At 36.0% G+C, this 23965-nt stretch overlaps 2 protein-coding genes across 2 annotated transcripts; both read right to left on the reverse strand.

Annotated features, from left to right (window-relative positions):
* Positions 1 to 4066: 4066 nt before the first annotated feature.
* On the reverse strand, positions 4067 to 12549 carry LOC306754554 (voltage-gated purine nucleotide uniporter SLC17A9-like; the record flags this gene model as incomplete). The annotated part of the gene is made up of 13 exons (XM_079238571.1): positions 4067 to 4236; positions 4323 to 4352; positions 4474 to 4529; positions 5391 to 5506; positions 6069 to 6103; positions 6185 to 6272; positions 6376 to 6472; positions 6563 to 6659; positions 7997 to 8121; positions 8207 to 8306; positions 9793 to 9932; positions 10055 to 10252; positions 12425 to 12549. The coding sequence occupies 13 exons, from the start codon at positions 12547 to 12549 to the stop codon at positions 4067 to 4069; spliced, it is 1377 nt and encodes a 458-aa protein (XP_079094697.1).
* Positions 12550 to 14156: 1607 nt separating this feature from the next.
* On the reverse strand, positions 14157 to 20001 carry LOC306754933 (glucose-induced degradation protein 8-B homolog). Its single transcript, XM_079239103.1, has 5 exons — positions 19863 to 20001; positions 19457 to 19584; positions 18306 to 18502; positions 17831 to 18028; positions 14157 to 15638 (listed from the first exon to the last, which is right to left on the reverse strand). The coding sequence occupies exons 2-5, from the start codon at positions 19575 to 19577 to the stop codon at positions 15465 to 15467; spliced, it is 690 nt and encodes a 229-aa protein (XP_079095229.1). The 5' UTR covers positions 19578 to 19584; positions 19863 to 20001; the 3' UTR covers positions 14157 to 15464.
* Positions 20002 to 23965: the final 3964 nt, after the last annotated feature.

Here is a 23965-nt window from a genome sequence, read left to right on the forward strand (position 1 = left end):
CACACAGCTGAAGCGATGACGTCATGACGCACTCGTCCTCGCGATCACGTTGGGAACGTTCACCGACCATCATATAGTCTGGTGACCGGGTTATTATGGTGGCTCTGCTGCCAGTGGTGTGTGTGTGTGTGTGTGTGTGTGTGTGTGTGTGTGTGTGTGTGTGTGTGTGTGTGTGCGTGTGTGTGCCTTTCGTCCACGGATCGCTGACCAGGGTGCTGAAAGTGGACCTGTCGGCGTGGACTCCAGAACTGATTGGCTTTCCACTGGTGCATCCTCATTATAACTGGTCCAACTGGCGGCATTTCATCATGGAAAACCCACATTGCGCAGAGATTCTCTCTTTTTTTGTTTTGATTTAGATAATAAGCCCTTCAGGGTGTTTCTTTGTGTTAGATGTATAAAACATATATCTAATATACATATCTGTAGCTACTATTCTATGACTGTAATTTTATCTATCTATCTATCCATCCATCTATCGTAGCTGTGTGAACTTCATATCTGTTTCAAGATTCATCTTATACACTTTGGTGGTGTAAAAGTGAAAATATTCAGGTTTAACTCTTTCATGCACTGTGGTCACTACAGTGGACGCCTATTTACAAACTTTTTTCTTGAATATTCATGAATAAGGATGGTATCTTTATAAATAACCACAATACACTACTACTCACTGAAGAAGAAATGTATTCTGTAATTGAACATAAATACATACATTGCAATTACTTAAATTTGCCTTAGTGAGAAATAGGAAAAGAAAACGATACAGGCATATGTTTTAGAGAATATTTATGTCATATAATTATGATAATATATAATTTTATAAATTGTTATATAAAACATTAAAATAAATTAATTCAAAGGGAAATAAAAAGTATCATTGTATGTGTTGTGGTAAAATACTGTATTTGAAAAAAAAAATGGCATTGTTTTCTATTGATGCATGTATGAAAGGGTTAATGACCTTTTTGGTATTTAAAAAAATAGTTTTATTTATTTTATTCAGAACTGACCATTTTACTATAATTACTTAATTTATATATATTTTCATAATTTCTTATCTACAGTAATTTTATTAATTTTATCCATCTGTGCATGGACAGTTCACCCTTTTGATGTTCATTCCAACAGTAATGGGAAGAGGAAGAGCAGAGCTGGTAAAGTTTCCAACTTGAGTTGCCAGATTTATAGCTAGATGTGTCCCCCTGAGCAGGGTTCTTACGGCTCTCCCAGCAGCAAAACATAATTAATAGAGTAAGGAAATCTTACAACAATGCCATGAACAAATATCTCTTTCTGTTGAAAAGTTGTTTTTTTCTTTTTTTTATTTTAGAACACATTACCTTTTTCACACATGGACAATCATTTTTGCAGCTATACATCTAAACTGATCAGTGCCACAAAAAACCACTTTATCAGAAATATTTCTGATAAAGTCATTTCCATTCAAGATTACATTTAAATAAAGGAAAAATAAAACATGATATGATGAGTGATGGATTGTGGAACAGTATATTTGGCGCAGCTGGAGGTTGAATGATTGATGGATAGCTTTTATATTTTTTATACACAAGGGACGTTATCAAATCCACACAAACAAAAGTAATATTTAGCTTTGATCTATTTTTGGTAACATTACTAAATATTTATAGCCAAATTTACTTCATGGGACTTCCTTAATCCCTACAGTAGCTGAGTAACTGAAAAGTATAATTGTTGTTTAAAACATCCTAAACAGGAACTGATAATAAAGAAAAATAAAAATAAAAATGGCATTTTTCTTCTTTTCCTGGACAGAGAAAGGCCTTTTCTGTCCAAAATACTGTGCTTGTATAAATTCTGGTATGTGGGATGACAGATTATTTGTGGAAACAGCGATGTTGTGATAAAATCTGAACTGAACTCTTTAGTAAAACCAACAAAGAAAACAACAACAAAAAACCCTTTCAGGTTGCAGACTTTGTCCTATGTTCATTAATGGTACTGAATCAAACATTTTAGCCATTAGGATGACAAACATAAAACATAGAGGTAAAATAAACTCACCATCATTTTAAGTTACATTACACCTTTTTTTTCTACCAAGTCACACTTGAATCATTAAAGACATGCCTGCTGATATCCAACATGTTATGCTAAGAATCTGCTTTTCCAGCCAGTTTGGACCAGTAAAAAGTTTACAGGCTGTACTGGAAATCCAAATACTGAACTATATAACACATCCACGGAATCAGAAAAGGTTTCTTCTTCCCATATCCATAAACTGGGACCAGTGTTACCTGTAGATATCCAAATGGAGTTCTGGCCTGAGACCCAGAAAGGGAACCTGAGAGTAAATATTCCTGAGCAGTCATCAGTGGTCTGATTGAGTGTCCTGTAGCTTTAAATGAGCGTTAGTCGTGCTGTTTGACTCGCAGTGGGATGAGCGTATGAAACCATGGGCTGTACATGTTTTTGTGACAATTACTATTTAGTTACTGTAACAGGAAAGTCAAACTAGACACAATAAATTAGGAGAAAGATATGTTGTTACAACATAGAAATCCTCACACCCATCCCTGAAACTATGGCATGTTTGCATGAGCCTTTTTGCTACATTTAAGCAATAAGAATATGTATAAGAGATTCATCAATCAGCTTTGCAGTATTGTGAAAATATCTAAAGGGAAATGTCAGGATACTGGTGCATGAACTCAGTTGTTAAAAAAAAGAGCACTACACATCAAAACAACAGATGTTCTGTTGAAAAATGCTCAAAAATACGAAAATTGACAAAAAGTAGTGTTTTGGTATGGCCAAGTTAAAGACCAGATGAACTTAATGAACTTTTTACATTTTGTGAAAAGACATGAAGCACGTTTTTGTACATAACTTGTCAGTATTATTGAGCTGCTGCTAATTCAGGATGAAGAAACAGTTAAATTCAGAGTAGATTTGGTCTAAAAGCTGGACGGATGCTGAAACCAAAGCTTTGCATACTTCAGATAAATAAACTACTCATAAAACATTAGCAATAGTCAACTTGTGGGTAAAAAAAATGACAAAAAAGGTAAAATAGTTGATGCTACATGGAAATGTTTTTATGAATGTAGGACATTTAGGAAGAATCCTGCGATGTTTATACCATCATTCAGAACATTTTATTAAGAGAAAAGCTGCAGCTGTGTGTAGCCGCAGCATGTCAGCGTGTCCATAACTTGTTCTAGATTACTTTTAATCTTGAACTGATGATGCCAAAATGTGAAAAGTATGAAAAAGAGGATTGTTTAGATACAAGATGTCATTGAACCAGAACCTTTACTGGTTGATTCATGGTTCAGAGACTTTTTCTGGGATTGTTTGGTTAATCATCAGGACAGCATGTTGTAAATACTTAAACACTGAAAAGTTGCACTTGCGCATTAAAAAGTGTGGAGAAGGTGAAACCAAGTTAACATTTAAAGGTTATAGTTTATTTTAGGTACTTCATCTTGTCATACAAAAACTAACTTTTTGTGAGAAGTGTATTTACTGTAGAATATAGCATCTTTCCACATATGTTTGTGTTTTCTGTCTGCTTTTAGAACTGAGGTGCAAATGTCATATTTGATCGTAGTTGTGCGGACGTATAGAAATAGATTGAGTCTTTAAACCTTTAGGTTCCACTCTGCTTAGAGTTTCCTGAGATGTTTGTTGTGAATTTCACAGGTAAAAAATTTAATTTGAAAACTTTTTTTTGTGCAAATCCGACTTTTTATCTTAGACAATTCATGCAGCTATGGTCTGCATGAAGCCGTTCTCAATTACGGCCCTTTCAGACAAGGCTTGTAGCAAATACAATGATTAAATTGTATATTTTAATACATAATAAGATATATACAAGTTCCTTAATTTCAAGTTTTACAGGACTTCCACATACTTGTGTATTTTATTATCTAAAGCACACTCAAAGATCATTCAAAACTGCAACAATCCCGGATAATTATTGTGTTGCTGTGCTGGATTGATATATTTTTGTGTATAACACAATACATCTGGTGACACTGAAGTTGTCTTTGGTTGATTTAAACATATTGCCTAATCTGTATCAAACCACACAAGTCTGGCAGTTATCCAGCAGGTCAACCCGCTGAGCATCTCCAAAGATGAGAAAGATCCCAAGACCAGTGGCATTTATTAAAGTGATGAGGGAGAAGACTGTGGCCCATGACAGGGTAACTTCAATCAGGTAACCTGAGAAGGACACGAGCACCAGTCCTGCACAACAAACGGGAACAGCAGCTATCAGTGTTGTCGTCTAACAGTTCATATTTCTGAGTTTTGCAACCAGTTTGTTTACATACCCATTAAAGCGCCCATCATATTCATGAAACCTGATTAAGATAAGAAGGAAATTTGATGGAATATTGTCAACAAAAACAGTACAGAGATGTTAAAATCAAACAATGCATGTGTTCTAGTTTGATTAGCTGATAGAAAGTAGTTTAAACCCACCATAGAGAGCACCTGCACATGACGGAGTGAGATCCTGTACATTCACAGACACACCACTGAAATACAGTAACAAAATTAATCATTTACCGTAAAGAAATCTGACAGTATTTACATTAACTGAGTGCTAATATCTTAGATTTACTGTTAACAAATATCATCTAAAAACCAAAACTAAATGAGCAAAAAGAAAAAAAAGAGAATATGAATGGATGCTGTTAATGCAAGAAACACTATGTTGCACAAAGTATTCACCCACCCATCCAAATAACTAAATTCAGGTGTTTTAGTCCCTTCCAAGGCCATGTATACATGCATACATACATATGTATGTATACATATGTGTACATTAAATGTGTATGTGTATATGTATGCATACATACATACATGTATACATGCATGCATGCATACATGGATACATGCATACATATATGCACATCTTCTTTTTTTTAACAGAAAAGCAAAGCTCATCTGTCATGTTGTTTCTTTGCTTTGTCTTGTATAATTTTTTAGGTAAGCAGATGTAAAACTTTATAAAAGATATAGGAAATACACTATTGTTATTGATACAGTTTGAAAAATTTCTCTTTGCTCCATTTAACACAGAAATATTGAGACTTTTTTTTTTTTTTTAGCAATTTTTGAAGCAGTTTATATTAATCTGTTGCACACTGTGTCATTACTGTAACATACAATACCACTTAAAACTACTCAATTTTCCCCATTAAAAAGTGTTTATTTTATAGTCCTGAGAGAATTTAGAAGCAGACTTTTCTACTGTAAACTTGTTTAAGTTACAAGTTTATACTGGCTCCATTAAGTTCCTGTGCAGCCTCCAGTAATCAAATTATGATCATGATGTACATTCAATTTCCACAACATCTGAGCAAACACTGAGTGTTTTGTCTGATCCAACATACCCGCTGGTAAAGGTGGAAACACCGACTGCAGCAGAAATAAAGATCACAGCAGAGGTGAATGAGACAGCTCCCAACAGAGGTATGATAAACATGCTGGATACGCCCATGGCACAAAACTGAGCAGGAAGAGGAGACGACAGATGAGATATGCACACTCCACATTACACAAGTTCAGCTACACAACTAAACTTCTGACAACACAAGTACAACTTTATGTCACTCACACCTTCATTCAGACAATACGTTTGTTTATGTGACTAAATATTTCTTTTATGAACAAGTCTCCATTTTAAATTCTTATGTCTTACTGTTTCAAACTAAGCTGAGATGCTGTCTGAATATTAACGACAAAGAAAAAAATCTCTTTGAAAAGCATTTTTTATTTTATATTCAATTTAAAAAAGAAAGCTAAAGTATCAAATGTCATGCTCAGTTTAAACATTTAAAATGTTTATTTGTATTACTTCCAATTAAATTATCAGCAAATCGCAGCAAACTCATTTTTGAGCTTTGTTTTGCAGACAGGGTGGTAAATTACCCCTGATGCTCAAACAACTTGTGGACTTGTGGAGACATGTGAAATACACACCACAAAACTCCTGCAGAAACACTGACTGCTCTACATAACAGCTCAACACGGGATAATTGCACACATTAAAATAACTTTCCCATCCTTACCTGCATTACTTTTCTCACAGATGCTACACCATATCCTGCAGAGAAAATACAAGCTGTCATTTTTTTCCCCATTTGTTTTCATGGAAAAATATGAGAAAAAATGTAACAGTCTATACCTCTGGTGATGAGGAAATCTGAAAAATATCCTCCAACAAGTGCTGATATAATTGCAGTAAGCCAAGGAATTACATTGTACACCCATGCCTGTACGAGCAGAGATGGCGATGTGGTCATTAATAAGTCGATTTAAATGATGAGTTCGGGAAAGACTGTTTATTAGGTAAATAAAAGCACATGGTGGAGGTACCGTGGCGTGAGGAAATGATTCTTTAAAGTATGTTGGGAGCCATGATAAGAGAGTGTAGGATGTGCTGCTTGTGCACATGTGGGCAAATACCATGGCCCTTAAAGACACACAGAGGAAGTCAGAGTAACACAAGCAAATCGTTACGCCATGTCAAAGAATGAGTGATCAAAGAATGTATAAACTGTACCAGATAGCCGGCTTTTTACATAAACTCGACCAGTGGTTTCTGGACAAGTTTGATTGGGGCCAATTCTTTGATGTGATCTGCTTCAGCGTCACATCATCTAAACCAAACAAACAACATCAAATTAAACTCACTGGTGGCACAAGTAGGGTGGCAAAAAGAGAAAAACACGCACAAAAACAAACATAATTGTCAAGATCTGATAGAAAAGCTGGAAAGTCAACATTGTAGAAAACACAGGTATATATTTTTCTGCTTTGCTGGACTAGTTAATGAATAAGTTAATAAATGCTGTAAATAAAAAAAAATAGTCATCTTGTCAGGTAAGTCATGATTACAGTCATTCATGCTGGTGATCTATGGCAGGGGTGTCCATAGAAGGTCTGATGTCCTGCAGGTTTTAGATGTATCCCTTTTCCGACGCATCTAGATCACATCAGTCAGATCCAACAGCCAATGAAGTTCTGTACAGTGACTGATTCATTTGAGTCAGGCGTGTTGGATCAGGGATACATGGAAAACCTGTAACCGGAGCGGGACATCCCTGGTCTATGGGGTTCCACCTAGGTCGATTTTAGAGCCCCTGCTTTTCTCTCTTGGCGTTTACTGCACCAGGGATAAATCCTTAGAAGGCATCGCTTTTATGCTGTTAAAAGTCAGATGCCACACGAAAAGAAAAAAGCTTTCTCCTTTGCACGTCTTCTGACATAGACTGACTCGGAGGTGTTTTTTTGTCGCATCTTTCCCCTTTCAGGTGAAGTGTGTAAATACTAGGGGTGGGAAAATCGAATTGAAAAATAAAAAATCAGGGTTTTTTGCTTCACAATTTTAAAATCTTCACTTTTTAAAAAAAAAAATATCTATTTTTAAATAAATAAAAATAATCCATTATAAAATTTTTGTCATTTTTATTGTTTATATTGATCTTTTTTCTTGTCTTCTCGGGCATTATCGCAGCAGAATGATGGTTTGGCTACTGTGTTGTTTTTTTCCTAATTTAAATTAAGAAAAATGACGAGCAAAAAAAAAGTTTTGTACATTTTTTTTGTTTTTTACCTACAAAAATCAGCAATATTGAAGAATTGAGAGTATCGCAATTTAAATCAAATTGGCACCCAAAAAATTGGAATCGAATCGGGACAAAAGCATATCGTCACAGCCCTAAATGCACCTTCTGTTTTACCACCCAGCCATCCATCCTTCCTCATTTTATCTTTTCCTCATCTTGCATAAAAAAGGTGCGCCACTCTGTGGCTACTGCCTCAGTCTGCCTGATCTGTTTATGCCACATCTATGTTGTTTTGCCTTCTCTTGCAGAGGTTGTTCTGGACTTAATTTCATTGTGCTGGGACGCTGGCTCAAAGACAACTAAAGCTGATTCTGATTTAACTTCCTGAGGTCTCTTTGTTATCAGGTGAACAAGCCAAACAACTGTACTTTTTAGTAAAAACAGCCAAACTGCGAGTGCCCAGAGTCCAGACAGGAAACCAGTACTGTAGAACATGCTTTCCCATCCGTATCGGTCAAGCATCAGGGACCCCATCCCACCTGCAAGCAATGTTCTGAAAGAAACAGAGTAAGAAAATGGATAAATAAATGGCTTTAGAGATAAAAGTTTGTTTATATGTCTATGTGTGCACGGCATACCCAAGATGACTCCCGCTGTGCATGGTGCTCATTAGAAAGCCTTTCTCTCCCTCCACTACTCGCTGTGAACACAGACTTGCCAAAGATGGGAAAAAAACCCCTGTAAGAAAGGACAAAACTGCAGAGTTTCATTTATTTTTCTTAACTCTGAGAGATCAGGTCCAATTTGTGAGCACAAGATCTAAATTCTGTCTTCGATAAGTGGGCGAAAAGATTGATACTGAAAACTCCTTTTTTCTCCTTTTCTTGGCCTTTTCCATCAGATAACAGTCAAAGGTATTTAGACCCACCTGTTTTCACTGGCATTTTCCCCAGAATGAGTTTGCTTTTATTGCTTTTATTGTTTATTTGTTTCATCGTTTTTATATTTTATGGTTTTAAACTTTACAGTTTTATTGTTTTCTGTTTTAATATGTTAATTATGTTCTGTTTAGCACTTTGTTAGCAGTGGCTGTCAGAAAGTGCTTTATAAATAAAGTTGGCTTGGCTTGGCTTGGCTTGGCTTGGCTTGGCTTATACGGACTTAAAGCCAATCATCACCAACTTCGTGCTATTTGATCACAGTCAGCTTTTTAATCCATCCATCTATATTCTACATACTGACAGATTAGTTATTACTAACAGCACACAGCAACTTAAAGCTTTAAACTCAGGATTTTGGACTGTGAATGGTTAAAATGTAAACATTATTTTTAAAAAAAACATATAAAAACTCCAGCATCACTTATTTAGGTGTGAAGATGGACTACAGCCGGAAATTTAACTAACAAGTCAACGATGTAGTTAAGTTCTGTTTCTTTCAATCGAGGCTGTTGTAAAACATCAAGCCCCCTCCCATCTTTATGCTACTGTTTATCGCCTCACACCTAGAACACTATTACACTGGTTTTACTGGATTCGGTGGTAACGTGTAGCCGTTTATTATCTCCGCCATGGAGGTTATGTTTTTACTGGCATTTATCTGTTTGTTTATGTTCAAGATAACTCAAAAAGTTATGGACAGATCTCCTTGAGATTTGTTGGAAATGTGAAAAGGAAGAACTGATTTCATTTTGGTGGCGATCTAGATCACCGTTTGGATCCAGGAATTTATTTAAAGGATTTTTTAACATTGTGCTTGGCGGAGATTTGAGCTCTATGAGTGCTTTTCTAATTTGTCTATTTAATCTTTAATTTCATTTTAATCTTTGCTTTTCATTTGTTTGGCTCTCTTTTCTCTCTTACAGTTATTGTTCAGCACTTTGGTCAGCTTTGATATGATATGATATATGATATGATATGATATGATATGATATGATATGATATGATATGATATGATATGATATGATATGATATGATATTTAGCTAGTTTAGGGTTAGACCTAAACAAATTAAGTTTCTGTCTTATTACTTACAGAAATAAATTTCCCTCAGGGGTGTATAAACATCTATCTATCTATCTATCTAGCAGGTATTTACTGTGCATACTTTTTTATTGTTGGAAGTAAAAGCAACAAGCATATTTATTAAATCCGATCAATTTCATGAAGAGCTTCCCATTCTTTTCTAAGGGCTTATTTAATCCCAGTAAATGTTGTAAAACTCACCCTGAAAAAGTCCCATCAGAATTCTGGCCACAATCATGAGAGCGAGGGTATGTGAGCCAAGACGAGCCAGTAAGGGAGTCGCAGCTGTGACCAGAGACCATGAAGCTGCTGAGATAAACAGGACAGTCTCCCCTCCCACTCTATGAAACAACAAATATTATCCTGACATTTGAATCCTGACTTGAGAGCAAACAGGCCATGAATGTAACACAAGTCATTGTTCTAATGAAACCGTGCATGCTATCCTGCATGAACTGCTTACTTGTCGCTGACGTATCCTCCCAGGATCTGAGTGAAACAGTATCCCCAGAAGAATCCACCCAGGACGAGCCCAGAGTTGATTTTACTCCAATGAAAAGTGGTTGCCATTGAGACTGCACAGACTGGCATGGTCATCCGGGCACAGTACAGGAGGCAGGTGCCCATAAACAACACAAGGATCCATTTTTGAGCCAAGGATCTGGAAAACACTTTCTGATTAGTGACTGTTATCATCACAATTTGCATCTTACCACTAAAACAAAAAGCTTAATAACAAATAATGCATGAAGCGAGTTTAAAAACAAATTAAAGATGGAGTCTAAAGCCATCCTTGTCTATTAGCTGATGCAAAGTGGGTGTCATGTTTACCATTTTCACCACATTGTTTAAAGCCTCTTTGCATGGCAGCATTTGCATCTGGAAAACATTAAAACTGCAATTAAATCTAAAATAAATTAAATAAATTTGCACTGATGAGGTGAGCGACAAAGAGAGGATGACAAATAACTTATTCTGACAGAAACCTGAGCTGTTCAGGGAGGACCAGAGGGATCAGCAAAGTTACTCAAAGCATTGAATGTCTTGAAAATCTTGAGTTGCCATTGTGATAAAAGAAAAATCCAAGGATCACCAACAATTTCTGGCTTTATGCTGTGCATGGATATTTGTACATTTTATAATGAATGCAGTGGTGTAGTCCAGGGTATACGCGGAGCACACCCACTTCTTTTTCAGTCAGCATTGAGTATACCCACTTCTAGACCTGTGATGCTGCTTTTACTTTTACAAACGTCCCTAAACATGTACCTACCTACGTCTCCCAGCAGCTCAGCTATAGCTATGCTACACAGTTGGCTATCAGTTGCATTAACTTGAGCCTGTACATAGACATAGTAAAGATATATATGTATATATGTCTCTGAGCCTGTCTCTCACCAGTCTGTGTGCCAGTACTGGTTTGTTCACTCCATGACTCTTCCTCCCTGAGACCAAAGAGCAGAAATTATGTGACAATGAAATATACTGATGGATTTTTGTGTTAAACAAGATAAAGTTGTCTTACTTTTTTTTTCAACAGATGCGTAAAAGCTAAAAACCATTTAACACTGAATATTTGTTTTTAACTCTGAACCTGACTTTCCTTCAACTTATCTGACGCTGAGATGATTTATAGAAAGTAATTTATTTACTTAATTTATTTCACACATGGCGCTGCACAACCACACATCACAACAAAATAAAAAAATACAACACACCTTATTGATAGAAAAGGGACACGAAGGAGTAAAAACTTATAATAATACCTGTCCACAAATTGGGACTTTAAATTCAGTTTTCATATCAAAATGAAAGTCTGTGATTTTGTTCTATTAATGTTTTTTAATAGGCTTCAAATAGGCTATTTGAGGTCAGATTTCTAAAGTTGTGCCTTAAGGAATAAAAGCTTAAAAAAGTTGTATTAAGTCTGGCTTTTACACAGTACTTATTATATTTTATGTCTAAGATCATGTGATAATTATTATTTTGTGACAGCTTCATCTTTCCGCTTATTTAATAGTGATACTAAAATAGTTTAATAGTATTCAGGGCTCTAAGCAGCATCCTTAAGACAGTAAATTTTGTTTTTAGATATCATAAACCAGTAAAAATGCATTATTGTCTCTTCTGTCTTCTCGGCAGGTAAAATGTTTCTGCCGGAGATCAAGTCGCTTTCCTGGCTGGTTTTTGACTGGAAAACTTCTACTGGAGCTGATTTAACCGTGTTGGTTTCATTTTGACCAGGAAAAAACAGAAAATAAAGGTAAAAACCTTCCTGTTTACATTTGGTGTCTGATGGCATTGAACAACAAACAGCAGCCGATCGTTTCCTGCTTGTTTGCGTTTCCGCATCCAGAAAGTAAATCTTTAGAGTTGCCTTTCACAATTCTGCCTGAGAGGTTTGCTTTAAAGCATAAGCTTTGGAGAAAAATATACAAAAGTCGACCAAGAATTTAGAGTTTCTGTTTCCCCCCGTTCAAAGTGAGAGAAGAGGAAAGCAAGTCGGTGTTCAAGCAAAGGCGGAAGGAGCATCTGACTTCATGGCATTTCTTCCACATGAGCCTTTATCCGAACCCAGGCTGAAGCTGTTGACCCGCAGATGAAAACAACCAGAAAGTCAGCTGCTAAAAACACCCTGATGTGTTCAGGTGAAGCAGAAAATCTTCCAGCAGGCGTAAATAAATCCAGACCATGTCATTCATCATTGCAGGATGACCCAAAATAAACCCAGTCCTTTAAATCCGCCTCGGAAAAGTGCTTTTTTTTTAACATGACTTTAGTTTAGAAACTAAATCCAGTTTTGTGTTTCTAGTTTAATAATCCTCCGTCTTACCTCGGCCACAGGTTTTGGTCCTCCAGCTGTTTACTAGTGGATTCATTGGGTTCATAAACGTCAGGATCCAGTAGAGAAACCTTCAATTCCTTGCAGTCCGGTCCTGCTGTGCACTTTGCAGCCATTCAGAGTGTTTTCCTGAAATCTGGGCAGTTCTTCTGCACCTTGAGCTGCTCCTCGCCTCATCACCTACAAACCGGCTAAACTGTTCAAAGTTGTTGATACAAAACTCGAAGAGCCACTGGTTGTGTCCTTTACTGGCAGCAGCGCGGTGAATGGTGGCCTCACTGGAAGCTGGATTTGCATATCAACACAATTGGACTGGTATGAAGGCTATATGGCGTCATCAAACAAAATGAAGTCAGAAAGTTAATAAACCACCTTTTTAATGATTCAGAAAAGCTTGGTTTGTTTAAATAATTGCAAATCTCTGCAGAAAAATGTGGACTAACTAAAGACAGTTTTTCAAAGCCAATTTAATTGAATATGTAAAAAAAAACATTCAAATAAAGAATGGACAACAAAGCAAGTAAACCGTCATAAGCACAGTACCAACTTCTTATTTCTATTTAATCTAATGGGAAGGTGTGTGTATTTAATAGGGATGGGAAAATCGAATAAAAAAATTGAAAATCTGGACTTTTTTGCTTCACAATTTTTAAATTTTGTTAAAAATCGGTTTGTTTGTTTTTTCCAAATATAAAAATCTTTCTTTTTTCTTTGTTTTTATTGATATTTTTACTTGTCTTCTTGGGCATTATACCAGCAGAATGATGGTCTGGTTACTGTGTTGTTTTTTCCTAATTGAAATCAAGAAAAATGACGTGCAAAAAAATGTTTGATACATTTTTTTTGTTTTTAATCTACAAATATTAGCAATATCAAAGAATTGTGAGAATCACAATTTAAATCGAATCAGCACCCAAAAAATCAGAATCGAATAGAAACAAAAGCATCTCGTCACAGCCCTAGTATTTAATCAGTACATATATTTGAAAATGCATATGTGCAGGAGAAGTGGAAATATTACATTTAAACATTTGAGATTTAAGAGATGAAAATCAAAGCCAGACACAAAAGAAAGAAAATTCTGGTCTGAATTGATGAGTTTAAACGAGACAAGAGCAGCCATTTGTTGAAGCAGCTTTCTGTGGTCCATCAGTGTGATAAAAGCAAACTTTATAGTTCCTTCCAACTCCAGTAATATTATACAATCATGTGTTGGTAGGGGAATGTATCGTCGTGCTACAAAAAGGCTTAATTTGGTAAATACATAAAACAATTAAACCATCCATTTTAAACTGTCAGACAGATAAAATCACAAATTGACAAAATTCACACTCATACCGCGACTCTGCCCTGCAGCGGGTTTTAGATGTCTCTGAAATGAATCGCTCATCGGCTCTTAAAACAATTGTTTTCTAAACAATAGCAAAAATGACTTTGCTAAGAAACCTCCATTTTATAGCCAGAAATTATGATGAAGCCACTTCCGGTCAGACTTCCCACCAATCAGGGACAAGTGAAGATCAACAAGTTCTGTATTTATCAGGATGAACAAACATGATGATCCTCTATGGCTGGAATAATGCCAAGTGGATGTTTTTAAATCACACAGTGGTGCCAAAAACCAGCTGAGTTCCAGTTGGTTTGTTAAGGATAAGCTGGTGAATATTAGCATAAATTACCTGCAGGGAAAATTATGAATATGTAAATAATTTCTTGTGTTTTAATGTTCTTTAAAGCCCATATTTTTTCTTCTGAAACAAAGACTTCAGAGAATGAAATGCAAATGAGAAAAGGCTCAGACATTGTTGTGTGTTGTTTCTACAAAGAACTGTTGTAAGAAATTCTATTTTATTTAGTTTTGTTTTGGTTCATCTGTTTGGTGCTACGATGTATCATCTACTGATGCATTCACTTCATGCGCTTCATAATCTGACAACTATGCTGTGCTGAAAAAAAAATCATGTCTGGATGCCAACTGTGCTTAAAACAGTGTTTCTCAATTCCAATCATCAGGACCCTCTACTCTGCATGTTTTTAGACATGTTCCTCATCCAAAGCTCCTGATGCAGATTACTGAACTTCCTCATTAAGTTTACTGCAGCCTGTTAATGAGCCCTTTATTCCATTCAGGTGCGTTAAGGTAGGGTTACCTAGAAAACGTGCAGGACTGGGGGGGCGGAGGACTGGAATTGGGAAACACTGATTTAAAAGGATGTCATTTCACATTATATAAATATATGCTTGGAGCTTTAAGCATTCAACAAGCTTGCAAAGAACTTGAGCAGTTCAGTTTACCTGAATCAGGTGTGTTGGATAAAATCTCACATGTGCAGGGCTTTGGGTGCAGAGGACTGGGACTGACAAACACTGTCATAAAGAGACAGTCTGACTGAAAAAAAAATCTGCTTATATTAAAGAATATCCCCAAACATCACAGGAAATAAAGTCAATAATAATAAATTAAAACTAAGTCACCATTATAAAGTGTAGCTTTCCATTTATTTGAAAAATAGTCACATTTTGTTTGTGAAATTTCAATTTTAAATTCACTTTCTGATCTGAAACCATCCAGCAGCTCATTCTAGACACATATTCTGGCTCGGCAGAACTCCCCCCTTCATCATCGGGAGTCCTGACTTCACCTCCGCACACAGTAACAACACTTTTCATTTACGCCATTTGACAGACTGAGTAGCAATGTCGTTGCTGGGTAAAATGGTCACAATAAATATTACGAACATCTCAGGCTTTAAAAAGACAAAATATAAAAACAGCAATTTGAATTTGGTTGTCACCAAGATCCAGCTAAAAACATCTGTAAATAAACAGAATCAATTCTGTCACTTAGCAAGAACAGCAATTTACAGTTTGCACAATGAGTTAAGTTTCACCTGCCATGAATGAAATGTGGAAAACAAAAACAAAACAATGTAGCTTCTGTTTATACATATATGTTACCTGCTCGTCACACAGTCACTGACTGATCATAAATTAAGGAGATGTGGAAGGTGGTTGCTCTTGTCTGTTATGTTCACTTGGGGTCCTCGATGGTGCCCGTGCTGAGGTCAGTCATTTTGGGATATTTGACCTTCTTCTGGTCCAGCTCATTCTGAGCCCACAGCAGTAACTTCAGGAGTTTAGCCAGCTTGGGCGTAGACTCTCTGTTTTCATAGTCCAGCACAGCTTGGTTCACCTCGCTCCACACCTGCACATCAAGATAAGACGTGAAATTGAAATAAACAAACTCCTGGTTAGACTATTTATCACCTGTGTTAACTGTGTTCCTGTTTGCATCACACACCTCTGCCTGAACAAGCAACAAGTTAAGGCGTGCTTCCGGAAATCAGATTATCTTTTCATACAGCGGCAGCATACATGATGTAGGTTGGTCACATTTATCTGATCGGGACTGCCTGAATGCAGAGTGTGTGTCGGGCTAGTGGAGATGTGGTTTATAAAGAGCAAATATTTTAAGGGCTTAGTTCTACTTTATTCTATTCTACAGTCATTTAGCAGATGCTTTTATACAAAAGGACTTACATATGAGTGAGAACAACACAAGCACGACATCAAACAGTGGAGGACATCGTAGGAAGGTGCTGGTGGACTGTCCAGCTGGACAACAGCTTTAATTTTATAGAATTTTATTCGACATTTTGGCATCTGATTCACAGTTAAGGCAAAAGTTAAATAAATACATTTATTAATCATTGTTTATATGTGGTAACCAAGACTACATATTCAGGCAGAGGACCTGGCTTTTTAAAGCATTTAAATCAGAGGTGCAACATAAAAAATTATGACAATTTATTAGACGAGTAATCTCATACCAATTTTTATTTTTAATTAAATGAATTTTATGTTTTTGCAGATATTTTTTATGGATATTTATTAGGGCTAGGAAAATCAAATCGAAAAATTAAATATCAGGAATTTTAAAATCACTTTTTTTTTTGTTTTAAAAATAAAATCAATTCTTTAAAAAAATAAATAATAATCCAATATAAAATTTGTCATTTTTTAATTGTTTTTATTTATCTTTTTACTTGTCTTCTTCGCATTATAGCAGCAGTATGCTGGTATAAGGTTTTTTTCCTAACTGAAATCAAATTTTAAAAAAAAGTTTTGTACATTTTTTTTAAATTTAGTCTACAAAAATTAGCAATGACGAGGAATCGTGAGAATTGCAATTTAAATAAAATCGGCACCCAAAAAAAAATCGGAATTGAATCGTATCGGGATGAATGCATATCGTCACAGCCCTAATATTTATACTGTTTTGTATGACTTTTGATTCTGTACTGCAGGAATTTTCCATGCAAACGGACAATAAAGTATGATCTCATCTCTTATCGTAAAGAAAGAACAATTTCATTGTCTTCGTCTACTTTCATGCATTATTTTACTACAAGCCTATTCATCTACACCCAATAAAGAAAAGAGCCATTAGCTGACGATGAATATAAGGAGGTTAATAAATAAAATACAGTATTTGTAAGTTTTGTAACAAAAATTGTACATGGCAAACGTTATGTTTACAGCAAAGAATTGATGCACTGAAAGGTCACATCAACTATGTCCATCAGTTTAGTTAAACAGTTAAAAACAATGTAAAATGTGACATCCAGCTGGTTTATTGTGAACGAAGATGACTATGATCATAGTATTACACTCAAATGACTGCAATTACGCTGTTATTTATTCATAATAAGCCATTTTCTAATGAAAACTTTATAAAACTGCAACACAGACAGTTTTCTTACTCCATATGCCTCCAACCTTTATTCATATTCAGACTGAAACACTGAACGTGTAAGAAAAGGATATTTGGGGTTCTAATTATATTTCAGTCACTTCTATGAATTGATGAACTCATGGCATCTTAAACTTCTGTTTTAACTTAATCCGTTCTATATAATCCCCTCCTAGATCTACATCTAATTTAGCTTTAGTGTTTTATTGTGCTGGTCATTGCTGACGTGTTGCTGCCTGTCTTGGCCAGAACACTTTTGGATGAGAGATTGCAAATCATGTGATTTATTTTCTGATTATATAAACAGTATTAATAAAATAAAATAAATCCGTGACTCCATCCGTGTGGGTAAATCCATGTAAATAATTGGATTTTACATTGATTTAACTGGATTAACTGGATTTTGTCTACTGGGACATATTCAAATGTAAAACTGGGAGTCCCGATAAATATTTGGTTCAAAAGAACCTATTTATATTTCTTGGTTCTGATCCAAATGATCAAATTAAATATATTAAAGTATCATATTCATGACTGATGTAATATCAGATATTTTACACATGTTGCAGTGAAATAATGGCATAAATTTAATCATAATTCTTTTTCAATTCATCAGGTTAACAATCAGAAAAAGACCAGGTGACCTTTTGCCGCTGCATCATGTTGAGCAGGTCTCCAAAGGGCGACTCCTCTGGGTTGTCGAAGGCCAGAAGGGCTAGCGTTCGCTCCATCTCTGTCAGACACTCACGGCTTTCTTCCCCTTGCTCTGCAAGTTGTGTCTGAGCAAACTCAAGTGCTGACTCAGTTTCTCTTAGCCTGATTAACTCAATCAAATGTTGCTGCTGCAAGAGAAGAAGCACAAATTGGGATGTTGATGTTTGACATATGTCGAGGTCCATCTTTCCATAACTTTTCATTTAAGAAGGAAAAACAACACGATGGGCCATCGGGAGCCTGAGTTTGAGTTTGGGCCTTTCTGTGCAGAGTTTGCATGCTCTCTCTGTGTATGTGTGGGTTCTCTCAGGGTACCTCGGCTTCCTCTCACCGTGCAATGACATAAATGGATTACAAAGGGCTTCTGTTGCACTAAAGTCTGACCAAAACGCAGTGCGAACTCACCTGCAGGTGGAAATACAAGTATCGATTGGTATCAAGCAGCTCTGGGTGAAGGCTGTTGATGAGTGCAATAGCTTCCTGTATCTGGCCCTTCAGGATCATCTCTCTGATCTTTATCCTTTCATCCAAAGAGTCCAGGTCCACGCTCGGCTCAATCCCAGACTCCATCCTAAACTTCTCCGCTGCCTCTTTGAACCCCTCTTGAAGCACATAAAACAAAGAGGTAAACACATTTTAATTCAACTAACATGATTAAGACATTCACCTTGCAGTCACTGTCTTTAAGCCTCCTGTCTATTAAAACTCCCAGATCTGGTAGAATTTCGAACAGCACAATTAATGTATAAAGTCAGAAACAAACAACTACCAAATAATATACAGAATTTTTTTTTACTGATAGAGACAGGGGCTATAATTACAGGGAAAACCTTAACTTCAAAATTAGCAGTGTAAGAACAACGTTGAAGAGGATGTGCATTTCGGTCAGTGGTGTGAGGATTTGGAATAAGCTCAGTCACGAGCTGAAATAATGTTCAAGCATGAGTCTATTTAAAAAAAGATTTAGACAGATGCTTTGCAGCAAGTATGGGGATGAGAGTTTGAAATGAGTTCAAAGGAGGTACAAATGGGAGAAACAGGACTGTATATATGTATTTCCATGTATGTGTAGGTGGTTATGTGGGGGTATACATGGGTGTATGTCTGTATATGCATGGGTGTGAGAACGTGTAGAGGTGCATATTTGTATAAGGGTACAGTTATATACAGCTAGGTATAATTATGTATGTGTGTGTGTGTGTAGGTATATGCATGAGTATATATGTGAGTATAATATGAATGTTTGGATGTGTATGGGTATAGGTATGCATATGGGTATGTATGTGTATGTATATATGTGTGTGTGTGTATGTATGTATATATATATATATATATATATATATATATATATATATATATATATATATATATATATGTGTGTGTGTGTGTGTAGGTATGGGTACGTATATGTATATATTTATATATGCTCTGTGGAAAACACTGGATTCGGAAAACAGGATGAGTGTTAGGTTTATTGTATATGTATGTAGAAGAATATAAATATTGTTGACCTGTCTGAAATAAAAAATAAAATAAAATAAAGCCAGATATCTCACCTGTCACCAGGTAATTCATAATGAGTCGATTCATGTCTGCTCTCTGTATGTGAACATTGTTTAATTTGTCCATCCACTCCTCTTTTGTGACATCTTCTGGCTTTTCAGCATAACTCATCATTGGGATCCTGGGAAGCAGAGACGTGCGAGACGTGAGCAAGCCTGACACAGCTCGGTCGCAGTCAGTATCTACACGACCAGCCAACGCTACAATAACAAGGCAGATTTCAGACAGTAATGGCTAACTAGTGCACATTAACAACAAGATACTTCTGAAACCAACATGATATTTAAAGGCATTTAATGAGAGTGAAAAATCATGTGAAAGTTCAACGATGTTTCCAAAACAAACCCCGCTGAGCAACAGTCCGGGCTAGTTAACAGACCGTGTGTTTTCTCATTTTACCGTGCAAACTCGAGGTCCGGCGATTGTACTTTCTCGCAGGAAGGAAGAGAAATGTGTCAGCAATAAGCAGTCCTTTTTGGCGCGTTTGCGATAATAAAAAAAAGAAACAAAATTCAAAACTGCAGGCACAAGAACAAGCTCTTTCCAGCTAGCTCATAAAGCAAGCTAACGCTGTAATCTCGCGATAGGAGCGTCACTCCTGCGAGGTCTTCGATTGGCAAACGCTGTGACGTCACGGTTGCCGAGGAACACCGGCGGGGTGACCAATCGGAATTTGCGAGCAAATTACAACACTAATTCAATGAAAAGTCGATTAATCTAATTAAAGTTTATACACTGTATATTCTTAACTAGTTTATAAATATGTTCAGATTACTTCTGAAGCTCGAGTTTTACCCTAATCCTTAAAAAACAGATTTTAGTTAGTTAGTTAGGCAGTCAGTTTATTTTGTTTTGTTTGTTATCAGTCACAATCAGTTTATTCATTTCCATAAAAACAATCAATAAACAAAAATAAATATAAAATAAAATTAAATAGGCAGAAGCAAACCTTGTATGCCTAATAATGTACACTTTTGTACAAATGAAACTTTAGATACTTAAAAAAAACATTAAAAAAAATAATAATAATAATACATAAAGTAATAATGAAACCCAGCTTTCTATATATCATTTGTGGTCATTTCCATGTATTTATTTCTTTAAACTGGTCAAATAGAACAGAACTTTTTAACTTATAATAAATCTGGAATGAACTGAGAAAAACAGAAAAATCTATTATCCTGTGCCATAATAACGAAATGTTTGTGAAGTATAAACATGCATGAAGTTATATGTAAATCATAAGGACCCTTAGGGGGTTGATAAAATTTATTTTGGTGATTTAATTAATATTTTCTTCATCAAAATCATTAACAGTTGAGTTTTTATTTTATTTTATTTTATTTTATTTTATTTTATTTTATTTTATTTTATTTTATTTTATTTTATAAACACAGTCTCTTGCTGGAGGGCTCGTGTGGTAACACCTCAGGATTCCACCAGATAACCTGGAATATGTTTTACAAAAAAGGAAGTCCTGACTTTTGTGCTACTGACTCCGAGACATGACCTCTGAGAAATGGCAGAAGATGGATAAATGGATGAATTGTCTTAGTAACCAAAATTCCCCCATCCCTTTCCTATTTTCCTTTTGTCTCTTTTGTGGGTAGCATCCCTGAAACCCCACAAATGGATGTACATTTAAAAATGAAATTATTTTTATGACTTGCAGATCATCCAAAATCTTGATTTAAAACTGTTTCAAATTTAATGTAGGTAAATATGAGAAGCACTGCAATTTTTTTAATTTAGCCTTTGATTTACTGTCAAAACTTATCATTTGGGGTTGTAAGAAACACAAAAAACTGAAACCCTTTGATTACCAACAACTACCTTTTTAGCAGTTGTCCCAAAAGGCCATTAAAATAGCTTAATAACATTCATCTGTATGCAACTGAGTTATTTACTCCCTACTGTGACAAACTCATCAATGAAACATACTTGCTTTGTGCTGTAAGAATAATATTGTACTTTGATCATTGGCTCAACATGTGAAATAATAGAAAATAAAGTAATTTAATTGACCTCCAAACAGAAGAAGAAATTTGCAGATTAATATATTCAGAGACTAAATCAGACACTAGCATCACTTAAAGGAGGTCTAAAATGGGTTTAAAATTAAACACTTAAAATAAGGCCAATCCACAGAGTGAATATTAGAATTGACATTTGTTGTAGTTGTAAAGCTGCAACCTCTATCTTCCAACAAGGTTGCAAATGTAAGCAAACTAAGAAAAAAACAGATCAGACTACATCATTATCTTGTCTAAGGGAGTCATCGTCTGCTCACTGCTGAGAATATATGCACTCCACCGTCCAGCACTGTTTCAGGAGTCTAATAACTTTTACTACTGCAGAATCCATATGTTGAATCATATATAGATTAGGCATTCTATGTGCAGCAGCCTGATGTATAATGCAATGCAGAAAGATTTCCTGCAGATATTACCCTTCAGTGTATGAAGAGAGTGAAAAGGTGGCACGGTGTGCTCTGCGTTTGCTGCTGGGTAATTTTGAGTCTCAGATAAGCCTGCTGTTTTCTTCTCGTCTCAGTCTTCAGGTTGATTAGTCTAACACAATGAAAAGACTTAGATTTTTCTCAAAATGTACAAGTTTTAATACTGTTTCTTATCATTGTTTAGATGAGCACTAATCAAAAATTGTAATATATTCAATATTTCACTGGTACCAGTTAATGTCCATGTGCATTATTTTGTTCATCTTTATTGTTTATTGCTCATTTTTCTCATATTTTTCCTCAATATTTTTCTTTTATGGTGTGTCTGTGTTGTTTTTATGCTTTTAGACATGCATGTTAGGTTACCTGGTCAAATTTAAAATTCTCCTTAAGTGTGTGTGTGTGCATGAGCGGTTGTTTTTTTCTCTATGTTGGCCATCACACCTGTCCAGGGTGAACCCTGCTCCTCACTTGCTAATTGCTGGTTCTCCTGGTTGCCCATGACCCTGAACAGGTAGCTGTGGAGCCAGTCAGAATCTAGGGATGGGATATTTGGTGGAAACCCATCTTCTGATGGGCGTTTGGGCGTTGTCTGGACGCGCTGACATTGCGGTAACGTATTGTGTCATTTCCTGTTTCCCTAGAGAATCTGTTAACTGCTGGCTAAGGCTAAACGTAAATACCGTAAGATTGTAATTCACGTCGGCGGTAACGACACCCGGTTACGCCAATCGGAGGTCACTAAAATTAATGTTGCTTCGGTGTGTAACTTTGCCAAGAGCATGTCGGACTCCGTAGTTTTCTCTGGTCCCTTGCCAAATTTAATCAGCGATGACATGTTTAGCCGCATGTCATCCTTCAACCGCTGGTTGTCTAGGTGGTGTCCCGATAACAACGTGGGTTTTATAGATAATTGGAGCGCTTTTTGGGGAAAGCCTGGTCTTATTAGGAGAGATGGCATCCATCCCACGTTGGATGGAGCCGCTCTCTTATCTAGCAATATGGACTCTTTTATTAGTTAGCTAAATTGACAACTCAGGGTTGGGACCAGGAGGCAGAATTGTAGTCCTACACACTTTTCTGCAGCTTCCCACCTGCCGCCGCCCACCCAAAACCCCATTCCGACCTTATACAACTTCCCAGCAGTAAGAATTAAACAACACAAAAACACTTCTGGGGTTAATCGTGAAAACCTCATAAAAATAAAAACAATGGATCTAATAAAATCTGAAAATAAGACAATAAAGTGTGGCCTACTGAATATTAGATCCCTCCCAAATAAGTCTTTATTAGTCAATGACTTGATAGGTGATCACCACATTGATTTATTCTGTCTTACGGAAACCTGGTTACAGCAAGAGGATTATGTTAGTATTAATGAAGCTACGCCAGCTAACTATTTAAACTTTCACATTCCTAGAACTACAGGCAGAGGAGGAGGTGTTGCAGCTATTTTTAAGTCAGAATTTTTAATTAATCCTAAGCACAAAACTAACTATAAAACCTTTGAATTCCTGACATTAAATTTATCTCATCCAAAATGGAATTCAGAGAAACCGCTCCTTTTAGCATTAGTGTATCGCCCACCTGGACCTTACTCCGAGTTTCTGACCGAATTCTCTGATCTCTTGTCTGAGTTAGTGCTGACTACTGATAAGGTCATTGTACTAGGTGATTTTAATATTCATGTTGACGTTGAAAATGATAGTTTAAACATTTCCTTTAGCTCTATTCTAAACTCAATTGGGTTTTCACAAAATGTCAATGGAGCCACTCACTCTCATGGTCATACTCTTGATCTTGTTCTAACATATGGTATTGAGACTGATAAGCTCAAAGTATTTCCTCAAAACCCTGTCTTGTCCGATCACTTCTTATTAACCTTTGAATTCACTTTATTTGATTACTCACTGACCAAAAATAAATTCTACTATAGTAGATGTTTATCAGACAATAATATTACAAAATTTAAACAATCAGTTGAATCAATTTTTTCACATCTACCATGTGTTAGCATGACTGAGAGTCCCCCTTTAAGCCTTAC

This window comes from Telmatherina bonti (assembly GCF_933228915.1).
Source record: "Telmatherina bonti genome assembly, chromosome: 4".
Classification (NCBI taxonomy): Eukaryota; Metazoa; Chordata; class Actinopteri; order Atheriniformes; family Telmatherinidae; genus Telmatherina; species Telmatherina bonti.

What these genes read in the sequence shown, in the direction of transcription:
- LOC306754933 (XM_079239103.1), bottom strand. Translation starts at nt 19,577, where the DNA reads ATGATGAGTTATGCTGAAAAGCCAGAAGATGTCACAAAAGAGGAGTGG. An exon ending in TATGAATTACCTGGTGACAG is followed by an intron (nt 18,503 to 19,456) that starts GTGAGATATCTG and finishes ATGTGCTTCAAG; the next exon opens with AGGGGTTCAAAGAGGCAGCG. An exon ending in ACATGATGCAGCGGCAAAAG is followed by an intron (nt 15,639 to 17,830) that starts GTCACCTGGTCT and finishes CTTGATGTGCAG; the next exon opens with GTGTGGAGCGAGGTGAACCA.